The sequence below is a fragment of the Acipenser ruthenus genome, chromosome 8 (assembly GCF_902713425.1).
Source record: "Acipenser ruthenus chromosome 8, fAciRut3.2 maternal haplotype, whole genome shotgun sequence".
Taxonomy (NCBI): domain Eukaryota; kingdom Metazoa; phylum Chordata; class Actinopteri; order Acipenseriformes; family Acipenseridae; genus Acipenser; species Acipenser ruthenus.
This window is the reverse complement of record NC_081196.1, coordinates 34,114,388-34,126,273: the sequence shown is the minus strand read 5'-3', so window position 1 is coordinate 34,126,273 and position 11,886 is coordinate 34,114,388. Positions and strand designations below refer to the sequence as shown.

Sequence of the window (11,886 nt, the reverse complement as noted above, 5' to 3'; positions counted from 1 at the left end):
TATATTTAGGAATTTAACATGCATCTTATACATATTAGATTTGTAAACACATCTTCGTTTGTTTGTTTGTTTGTTTTAATTGTTGAGAATATACTTTAGAAGCTAAAAAAAGTACACCCAATGTAAAGTATAAACTACTGTGTAAAGTATTTAATACTAAAATGTGTTCTTAATCTGTTGCATAAGATTTGGTCTTAATTGTTAAACATTTGATTTCCAGTGTACACTGTTAATTTTTACAATGTCATATAGGAAAGATGAATTTGCTTGATGTAGTCTGATATACCTTGATGTTCTTCGAATGTTACAGCTATTCATAACTTAAATAAATAAAATAGAGCTGTTGTTATAGCCTATGAGTCATGTGTAAAATAAATTGTGTGTTCATCGTTCTATCATTTTTAGAATCGTTGTCTTTCAATTTGGCCTAAACAGTACAGAGTTTTACAGAAACTGTAATGTCCATAGTAAGCTGCGTAATAAACACATTCCTAAGACTTAGTTACTTTCAGCATGCAGGTTCCAAGTTGGCATGATGTACATGCAGTTTAACGCAGTTGTGACGTGCGTATCGAGCCTTGGGTATACCTACTACGACTTCTTTCCAGCAAATGTGAACGATGGTCTGTCTCTCTACCTATTAGTCTTTCTGATATCCTGAGGTTTTCAGAGCGCTATTCCTTCTTTTCATCTACTGGGCTGCCTGTATAAATGCAAATTACCCGCCCCCATCATATTTATCTGAGGAGCAGCAAGAGGGCGTGTAACCACACAACCGCGTCCTCCAATCGGCACTTACTTCAGTGACAAACTTTTCTCCAATCATTCGAACCCCCGAACTTCAGAGAGTGGATTGGAGTTGCCTGCGATCACTTTCCACTCCTTGATCCTATTTAGAGGAGCTGGGAGTGAATAACTTCAATGGGCATCCTTTTGTATTTATGGTAATAAACCTTTCACTCCGGGCAAAGTTCCATTGTCTGGCCGCAGGTTTATATAGAGACGATGCTGTGTCAGGGCACAAGCCCAGTTTGAGAACCGCTTTACCTTACTTGATAGCACCAGCGATCAGCCTGATCTGCAATGAGTTGTCTGGAGGTTATGTATCACCATCAGCCTTATGGAGCGCACCAGTATTTACCAGCGACATCAGCAGCAGCGGCGGCAGCAGCATATAAAGCAGCATACTACCATCACCACCACCACCAGAATCAGCAGGTTTGTACATCATTTATCTGCTATCGTTATTAATATCATCAGTAAAGGCAAACAATATGTGATCTCTAAAGCGCAATTAGTGTTTAAATGCGCTTTGCAGGATTATTTGTCAAAGGAAACATACTTATAAAAAGATAACAGTTGGGGGTCCTGTTGCCCAGTAGTTCTTCGCTCGACTAACTCATGTAAGTAATAATCCTTACTGTCGTTCTGCAGGAGCGAGCAGGCACTTTGTGTCGGTCGCAATAGCATTCCTACACAAGCTTTACGCGTGCCCTGCTAGCATCGTGCTTACTAATCACAGATCAATTTGAACCTCACACTTGAAGCACAAGGTCTGTGGAACAGTTCAGCGTTATATTTATATTAGTTACAGAATCCTAATACTATTCTAAAGGCATACATTGTACATGTACTGTTATTGAGCTGTCAGTTTAAAAAATACTTTAACATGAATTATCCACCTAGGAGTGTTATAATGCGGTTTATTTGTATTAATTTATTGTGTGTCATTAAATAATAAACTGATTAGGGCCACCATTTGCCTCACTATGTGAAACTAAACTGTATATTGATGACAGTTAAGGGTTTGTGCACTTCCTGTGTAAGCTGTATTTCTGTTGTACCCAGACTGAGAACATTATCACAGACTGGTTATAAATAAATATATACGTTTTATACAGGCTTTACAGGGAAAGTGGCATATCACATCAATCTATCTGTAACTAGTCATTAGTAATTTTATTTGCAAGTCCCACAGCAAAATAGCAATTAGAGTGACTTACTGGCTCTCCATGTTCTGTATTGTGCTTTATTAATAAATAACATGGCCTGATTCAGAACGTTTGCTAGAAAAACGAGCATCCACGACCATAATGAGCTTCAGTTTGGGGCACTGAGGTGATACTCAGCCTCTGCCAGTCAGTCTGTCAGGAACAGAAAGTCTGATGGTTTCTCTGTTGGACATTTTAGTAAAAAAAAATATACACCTACAGAACAGACCAAAACTCATGAGAGTTATCTTAGTATTAAAGTGTTAGAACTTTTTCTTAAAACCCTACACAGCCAAGACATTACACAGAAGACATCCCATGTAATCAGATCTCTCACACTTGGATAGCTTAAAGATACACACCATCAACTAGATTTTTTAGATAACTATAGCTACATTTGCCTCTTGTATGTGTGTGTGGGGAGGGGCATTGTGAGATAGTAGGGGATGGGCTTCTGAGAATACGCAGGTTCCTTACGCATTCATTGCTTCTTTTACAGAAGTTAGCAGCGTTCAGTAAGATGTATGAGTCCCTGGGTCCCCCTGCAGCCAGTAAAGAGGAGGAGGAGGAGGAGGAGGAGGCGACGAAGGAGCAGCCAGCGGAGACAGAGTACCTCAGCTCCAGATGCATCCTCTTCACTTACTTCCAGGGAGAGATCAGCGATGTGGTGGATGAGCACTTCAGCAGAGCGCTCAGTCAGACCAGCAACTTCAGCCTGGAACCCTCAGCCCTCAAAAGCCAGAAGACAACAAGCAGCTCCCTGTGGAAAGGTAAGGCTTTTGGTTCGTTTATTTTATTGTAGTATCCTTATGAAATGTTTTAGTTGCAAATACTTATTTTAAACTGGTTCTGAACTCTGGTAAAATACTTCATATAGCTGTCAAACAATTCTATATTTATTTTTGTGAATATTTATAAAATTAACTTCACAATAATTACCTTTTTGCAAAAGTTTCACAATTAATGTACAGGACACACTTTTTTAAGCTTAAGATTTTTTTTCATTAATAAATCACTTAAATGTAGTACAAAATCATATCACAGTGTTAAGTGTGATGAATGTAATACTAAATAATTTTAAGTTTATTTTTGGAGTGTAATATTAAACCATTTGAATTTAGTCAATGTACTGATGTATTTTAAAACAAACTAATACAGGGTGTTTTATTTACACCTTTGCAGCTTCCAAAAAAAAATAATAAAGAGATACATTTGAGTTTTTATTAAATAAAAATGCATTCAATCAATGTGCACACTATTTTATTTTTCATAATCAGAAACGCCTACACTTGCTTATTTTTGTAAAAAAAAAAAAAGAGAAAAAAGAAAAGAAAACTAACAAACTGGCCTGATACTGTATGCAGAGCTGAGCTAGTCTTATTGGCTTTGATTAGAAAAAAATATGTATCCTCTTGTTACCTGATATCCTACTGAAAGTAAAATATTTTTAAATTAAAATATGTCGCTGGTAACACTAAAATAAATAATGAATACAAGTATCTCTACAAGTATCTTCAAACAGATTTCAATACTACTAGAAATGTAAGTTCAAGAAACTTCATTTTAGATGTCTTTCCAAGTGCCTATTATTGCTTTGCTGTATTTGACGTGTGGTGTTTGTTTGTTTGCCTTTTTTCAGAAGGAGCCACGTTGTCCGGAAGTCAGTTCCCTGCTTCTCTCTGGAATACCTCGTACCAGCCTCAGGCTCCCCACTGCCTCAGTGGAGTTCATCCGGAGTTCCCTGGTGCAGCTGCTGGTGCATTCCATTCTTCAGACCCTCCGAGCTGGGCCAGCCATGCACTGCACCAGCCTGCCATGCCCCCTGCCCCTGCCGTCTCAGACTCCTGGCATTACCCGCTGGCATCACAAGCTAGCCCCACCTACACACATGTCCACGACATATATTCACACATGCACCCCCACTCCCACCCACACCATCACCCTCACCACTCACACATCCTGCACCACCCCCATTCCACCCACCTGGACTCCCGCTACAGCCCCCTGCTGGTCCCCACGGTGCGCACAGCCCGCAACCCCACCCCCCAGGGTGACAACCCAAAGACCGAACCCGCCTCCGCCACCACTGCCACCCAGTTGTGGGCCGGAGCTTTTCACAGTACAGTCGATGTCGGCTTCGACACAGGTATGACCGTATAAATAATAGTGAAATAAGAGAATACTTGAGCAGGGTTAATTTAATCGAACACATTGCATTCCTTCCAGACATTGAAGTTGTCTTGGCATGTGTTTTTAATCAGATTTTAAAGTGGTTATAAAAAGATGTGTTTTTCATTTTCCTTATACACACAATTTTTGGGGGCAATCATTTAGAATTATATATTGTTTAATATGTATGCATGTTGCTGCTTTTAATTAAGATTATGATTAGGTAAACATCATTTTAATACAAGTAGAAGATATTTAATATTTAATATTTAACGGTTAATATTGCTTCTGACATGCAATTATAAAATATTATTCCAAATAATGTTGAAACTGGGAAGTGTTTCTTTAAGTGACACCGTTGTTTCTTCCCCAGGTTTGCAACACCAAGACAAAGGCAAAGGGTCCACTTGGTTCTGAAGAGGAAGAGTGTTGTAGCACCTGAGAGACAGTCCTGTTTTGCACCACTATTTTGAGCAAACACCTACAATTGTCTGGAAATCCTCTTGCAGAAGTGAACGGGTGCAGGCAAGGTGACTAAGTCTTTTTCCTTAAACAGGGATGATGGAATTTTAATCTTTAAAGAATATTATGTTCCGGAGACCGGCACGTGAATTCGTGTGGAGCGCATTGATGTTCAACAGAGGAATTCACAAGCCTGCCTGAGATGCCTTGGCTCGCACTACCAAGAAATTGGGAAAGCTAATAATTAAGAGTAAATTACACTTTTTCATTTCAAGCACAAGTGCTGTGAGAGACAAGCTCATTTCAAGAGGAGTGTTCTTTTATTTTGCTGGGATCCTGTTACTACGGGACGATAAGAGGTATATTTTGATCTATATATATATGTATATATATATATTTTTGTAAAGAATATCCTGTTGAGAAACAGTTTTTTTCTCTCCTAAACATGAAGGTCTTTTTTTTAAATAAATACATCTTTTGTGATAATTGTGTACAGTTCTGTTTAAAGAACCTTTGTATGTGAAGCACTGGGTAGAAAATGAAGACAATTTTGCATGATAAAAAAACAGGACTGCTTTTTTAGGTGCTATTATTTAATGTGTAGCGCTATGTTCCTATGTATGTGGGGGTTTTTTGTTTTTTACTTTTTGTGATTTGTTTACAAGGTAACTGTTGTTGAAAAACATTTGTTTTTAACACAATGGAATTATCAATGTGCCATCTGGCCTGCTGAGTTCTATTGGCAGTCACATTTTCTCCTGTACTTTGGGTTAGCATACAATGCATTACAAGATTTGATAACCTCAGTGTATGGATTTTATTAGAATTCATGAATTTCCATAAAGGCTTAGCTGAAAAGCACCATTTACATGAGATTTGTTTTAAATGATGTAGTTCAATTATGAATCATAAGTAAATTCCACCAAAGATTACTTAAAGTAAAAGTAAAATAGCTCAGTTAAATTAAACAGGGTTGTGTAATATATTTGATATATTTCTGTTTGAAATTTTGGAAATAAAGATTATAGTTCCTCAATAAAAAAAAGACAAATAACAGCTTAAATTCATGCAGTACATGTGTCAAGAATGTCAAGGAAAACAGTTATAAATACATTTTTTAATTACCTTTACATTTTTTGCACTTCAACATACAATGTATTTTCTATACCAGGCAGCTGTACAGTGTTGAATCCAATGTCTTAGAGGTTAGGAAAAATCTGAAGGTCTTTCTAAGCAAAATCATTTTTAGCAACAGTTAAGCCATTTGCCGAAAAGCTTTTTGTTGCTGAAAAAAAGCATTATTTTTTTTTTAGCAAACTCAATGCTTATGATAAAAAGTGAAGCTCTGCAAAAAAGTGCTGTTTATGGCCTGTATTTTAACAGTGTATTTTAAGTGTCTCGTTTACAAGTGTTTTGTTTTGTGTTTCTTGTGTATGCAGCAAGCGTTCTTGTACAATATATCTTGTGGATTTTATTTGGCTTATTCCACACATTTTTATTGTTTGCAATTCGTTCTGGTCCAATTGTTTCTTCTGTAAAGCGAGTTGTAAATGTGTCCTTGTTAATAAAATTATTTAATATGAAAGATTTTTTTTTTTTTTTTTTAATGTTTATTTTGCTAACAAACCATTGCCAATGGTTACTGTGCTTACATGGTAAATTTAGCAAAGTGGTGGTTCAGGCAGGGAACTCACTTAGAAGGGCCACCTGGTTTTTCAGCATCATCAAAGGGAGAGGGCAGTTACCCAGCTCCCCTGCCCATGGCTTCCCTACAGTCAGCCTCTTTACTATCAGCAAACTAAATTACAGGCAGGGGTACGTCAAAGGGCGAGGCCAAAGGCCAAAGATGTACTGAAAATATGTATAACATTGTATTTGTTGCCTAAGCTTTAAGCTTGTTCTCTATCGCAGTTTTCCTGACCGAACTACTGTGTAATAAAATGGAAATGGTCTTGTGAGCACTCTTGTGTTAGTTAGTTAGAGGTACATTGTAAAAGCAGGAACTATTGGTAGTTACCCAGTTACTACCATGTTTTTATTACATGGTTATGTATGCCACCATAATATAAATTGCTACCAAGTATAGGTTACTTGGGAAAATGATGTATCAAAATACATTTTAGCAATGGGAATGTTTCTCATTTTAGAAATGTTTAATTGTTGGAATTGATGGACAGATAGCTGCTAATAGGTTCTAAGAAGGCACACAGCTTGTTACCTGTGGGGTCACAGATTAGGGTGTCGGATTTGAAGAATGCAGTAGCCTCATTTGGGGATTTACTGATCTAATCATGTTTAGCAAGATAGCAGGAGTTGTGGGTTGTCAAACTACACACAAATTATTTCCCTGCCCAGTATTTTTGTCTTGTAGTATATCATTTTTCATTGACATGTTACTATGTTTTACTTGTCCCCATTCCGAGTCAACTTGCACAGCTTTCTCTAAAGCCATATTCTGTACTGGTGGCCCCAAAGGTTTCACTTTAGATATACTGTGAGTCAATCATACAGACATAATACAATTCATGTGAAGGGTTCTCTTGTAGATAAAACAATATATAAATAATGCATAATGCAATTTAATGCAGAGGCTTTAAATAACCTGTCTTCATGACAGGTAATTTCTCTGTAAAATAGAAGTGCTTCAGTCAGGCAACATAAAGTGCAACGCTCACACTGAAAAAGAGATTGATGGATGTCAGTGTAGCACATTTATACAAGTCAGTGTCACAGCCACAACGTCAAGAAGGACACCTAGCATGTGCATCCAAAGTGCTTTTGAAACCCAGAACTAGGTGGACCTCTGATGTGCTGTATGTTTGTACTTAAAACCGATTGTCCTATCATTTAATACCGTTAGTATCACACTCTCTCCATTTGGAATTACTGTCTTGTTGATTTGATCCTTTTATGGGTATTTTAAAATATTGAATTTCCAGGGCCATGTAGCACCTGAGCTTAATGAAGTCAAACAGGGTGGCTGTTACATATTAGCCCTTCTAAACTGGAGAAGAAAGAAGATATTAAACGCTGCACACTAGCCTAAAATCCACATTAAGATTTTCTATCTTAAATTACACAAGATAAGAAGAGCAATGAAAGGTCATTAATGTTGTCTGTAATAAAGAGTAGCACGTGCACCATTAAATGCCCAGCTAATGGACACTCTTAGACTACCATCACAGTCATAGAGTATGCCTGCAGTCTTATCACATTAACTGGATAACTCCAGCAATACTGTTGGTCTTGTGAAAGGGTCATATTGTTAGTATATCATAAAGAAGCTTTTCAAATCCACAAGGAGCGTTTTCTTTCCGCAGCAGCGTTGTAAAGTGCCCAACTGACTAAAAACTTTGGTACAGTCATAGAAAGGGCAATGTTTTTCTTAACTGCCTGTACTATGCACTCTATGTTAGGTTTAAGTCACTTCAGAGACAGCTGTGTCCTGGCCTGCCTATAATTTGTCACTGATATAATCAGACATGGGAGCAGGATTCACGTTGAACAAGGCATGCAAGCAGCAGCTGCACTTGACCAGGGTTACAGGGATGTGTACGGGAAATAAAACATGGAAACTAGGACAGCCGTTTGTGTGCAGTAGACCAAACGGTCAGCTGTTTAGTGTGCGCATTGCCTATTGCAATTTGTTTGCATCAATACCATTTAACACTTATGGTAGGTGTCAATGCACTTCCCTTGGTTTTAACTAGATATCAGTGGCAGAGGAATAGTCGGTGCAGCTGGTGCAACAGCACAGGGAGGCACACACTCTCCCTAGAGGAGTCTGAAAGTTTGGAAAAAAAATATTTAACAATGATAATATAGTTCACATTTAGATTTGCAGATGTTACAACCTTCATGTTTGTATCATTGTAGCTACCGGTGCCAGTAATTCATTTTTTTATCCTCCCTCATTCCATCACAGCTATTCTCTTTTAAATGAAAATGGATCAGATATTTCCTTTAACTTGGTTGGCCAATACGCAGTCTTCAATCTCTGATAAAGGACCTCCAATGTCATGTTTCAAACTATGTTTAATCACTGTTCCAAATCAATCCAGTTATAACAAATTTTAGTATAACAAATAAAGTAAAATAAATAAATAATCGAGAATAGGCTTTGCTTGCTGTTAGTGGCAATACAGTAACTGCAATACTATAGCAACTAGTCTCCGGTTTGAATGACAGTTGAAATCAAACAACTGCACAGTCTCATTACTTTCAGCAACTTTATTTAAGCATATCACAGGCACATCACATCTCTTCTCTAAAGCCAGGAAGGAGGCTTTGACTTTATGAACACACACTGTGTACAAGTTACTGAACAAACAGCACGATCGGGATTAACACATACTGCAGATAGGTAGATATTTTAATTACTAAAACTTTTCATTTTATTTATTTCGCTGATAAATGTTAGGACCTAACAGTAACTTAAATACTGAAACTTACATGAACCTGCACTCAAATCCAAATAAAAAAATATTTTAGCTGTACTTTTATTCTTTACATGTTTTACAAACATTTCACAAACCAGGTTTGCTTTTCTGTACGAGGTACCTGAACTGAAGAACAGCTGCATGTAAGTAGAAACTTTTATTATTATTTGGCAATTGGAAATACTGACAAAGCGTTCACCGCTGGGCTGAAGCTTGAGTGAAGGCTAGTACGAGACGGCCTCAGATGGAATTCTGAGCAAACCGCATGACTCCCTCCTGGCTCCCTCCTGGCTGGCCTCCCTGCGTCCGCCACCCGTCCGCTCCAGCTCATCCAGAACTCTGCTGCTCGCCTGGTGTTCTCTCTGCCTCGCTTCGCCCACGCTACTCCACTACTCCGCTCGCTCCACTGGCTCCCGATCACCGCTCGCATCCAGTTCAAGACTCTTGTACTAGCCTACAGATGCCTTGACCAGACTGCACCCAGCTACCTCCAGACCCTCATCTCTCCCTACACCCCCACTCGACCTCTCCGCTCCGCCTGCACTAGAAGACTGGCTCTACCTCCGCTACGCTCCCCTGCCTCCAGAGCCCGCTCCTTCTCCACCCTTGCTCCGCAGTGGTGGAACGACCTTCCTACAGATGTCAGGACTGCCCAGTCCCTGACCACATTCCGGCGCCTCCTTAAGACTCACCTCTTCAAACAGCACCTGTAGAACTCCTCTGTTGTATCCTGGGACACTATCACCCTTCATTTAAATATGCTTTATTTTGCTCTTATCTGCCCCCTATTTTACTGCATTTAATCCTGTACTTCAGAATATTGTAATCTGCCAAGTGTTTAACCTGTAGTATTTTGTACTTAATCATATCCTGATGTAACTATCACTATTTAATCATATCCTGATGTAACTTTCACTATTATCTGCTGTATTATTGAATTGTGGTTTGTCACACTTGAAAAAAATGATTGTATTTCTTGCTCTTATTGTATGACTTGTATTGTAACACTTGAATGTATTTGTATTTGCTTGCGATTGTAAGTCGCCCTGGATAAGGGCGTCTGCTAAGAAATAAATAATAATAATAATAATAATAATAATAATAATAATAATAATAATAAATAATAATAATAATAATAATAATAATAATAATAATAATAATAATAATAATAATAAATAATAATGAGGAAAACATTTATTCATTAGCAACTAGTACTTACATAAAATAAAATAAATAAAAAACTAAACAAAAACTGTAATTTTTTTTTTTTTAATGTATCCATTGTCTAATAGCAATAGAACCATCATAAGAGGGCTTTATTGTAACTGATGTAACTATCACTATTATCTGCTGTATTATTGAATTGTGGTTTGTCACACTTGAACAAAAGTTATTGTATTTCTTGCTCTTATTGTATTACTTGTATTGTAACACTTGAAATGTATTTGCTTACGATTGCCCTGGATAAGGGCGTCTGCTAAGAAATAAATAATAATAATAATAATAATAATAATAATAATATTGTCTGGTAAAGCCCTTCTCGTTATATTAAATGCCTGCCCTCGCATTTGGCTCGGGACATTTAACGACATGAGGCGGGCCTTACCAGATGATGAAGCCCTCTTCTTCCAGTTCTATTGATTAATTTAATTAAAATGAGTTACCCTGAAGGGACTGATGATTAAACTTGTAAGCTTGTAATTACAAGTAATGTAGTGTTGCGTGTAAAGATACAAGCAAAATGCAATGTAAGTAGATGATAGAAACATTTCTTATTACATGTAGTCCTATACTGTGTCATGCATGCTAACATTCTGAGAATTACATATTGTTAAATACTGAACACTTGGCTTGGCATGCTGTTTTATGTGTTACATCAGTGTTGGGAGGGCCCACAATAAGGTCCTGCACCAGGGCTTGTCTTTCTCTTCCTAGTATCATTGCTCCCTTTGGGACCCTGGCACAAGACAAGTTTTCCTGGAAGATACTAACCATAGGTCAATGCAGTGTCAGGCTGCTTGCTGTTTCTATTTTCACAATCGGTAATAATCAGACACTGCATTCAAACATGTTATTCTGATTGTGATTAAATTTGCATAGTTTCATCATTTATTTATTCCCAACTTGTTTTCACTGTGACAGTGAAAACAAGTTGGATTAAACTAAGTGTGTGTACACATGTCAATCAGGGCTTTGTTATTTAAAATATACAAAAGAAAGGAATGAGGTAGAAGTAAATCAAAGAGTGCCCTTCCTTTTAATGAGCCTTTAAAGAATCTCACCACAGTTTTCCTTTCCAATCTGACATTTTTTAAATGTATTGTTTCCCACTCACAAAATAGACACACGCATTCCACCAGGAACAGCAACAGCCTTTCAATTTTAATTCAGACCAACCTGGCGCATTATGATGTTCTTGTTTTGATTTTGTTTTCATACAATCTTCACATTAATGATTTTCAATGAGATGATTTTCCAAATAATACCATATTTAGCCGTCTTGTGATTGGTTTAAAGACCATCACATGATGTATTAAAGTTTGCACTATAGCCTCAGAAGTCCTTGCTGAACTGCTGAACTGTCACAAACACAGCAGAAAGAAAAATGATGAGCTTCAAAAAAAAGTTGAATTAAACCATCTATTGCCATCCTTCAGCAATATCTCCTCTACAAAAATATGTGGAGAAATACGAGCATCAAAGGCCTGAACTATCTTCCTCTGCGCTGCTGTCAACAACAGTAACCTTACTGGAAACAAAATGGCTGCTAGCCCATCCAGATTTAGAGCCCATTAGAAACATGTAGTGCTTGAATTAAAAGGAAG

General features: G+C 37.6%; 1 protein-coding gene across 1 annotated transcript; it reads left to right on the top strand.

Annotated features, from left to right (window-relative positions):
• The first annotated feature begins 707 nt into the window (after window positions 1–707).
• On the top strand, window positions 708–6,201 carry LOC117406436 (transcription cofactor vestigial-like protein 3). Its single transcript, XM_034010449.3, has 4 exons — window positions 708–1,218; window positions 2,491–2,761; window positions 3,631–4,137; window positions 4,534–6,201. The coding sequence occupies exons 1-4, from the start codon at window positions 1,084–1,086 to the stop codon at window positions 4,575–4,577; spliced, it is 957 nt and encodes a 318-aa protein (XP_033866340.1). The 5' UTR covers window positions 708–1,083; the 3' UTR covers window positions 4,578–6,201.
• Window positions 6,202–11,886: the final 5,685 nt, after the last annotated feature.

Coding starts and splice junctions, on each gene's coding strand:
- LOC117406436 (XM_034010449.3), top strand. CDS start 1,084: ATGAGTTGTCTGGAGGTTATGTATCACCATCAGCCTTATGGAGCGCAC. Junction 1,219..2,490: donor ACCACCACCAGAATCAGCAG/GTTTGTACATCA, acceptor CTTCTTTTACAG/AAGTTAGCAGCGTTCAGTAA. Junction 2,762..3,630: donor AAGCAGCTCCCTGTGGAAAG/GTAAGGCTTTTG, acceptor GCCTTTTTTCAG/AAGGAGCCACGTTGTCCGGA.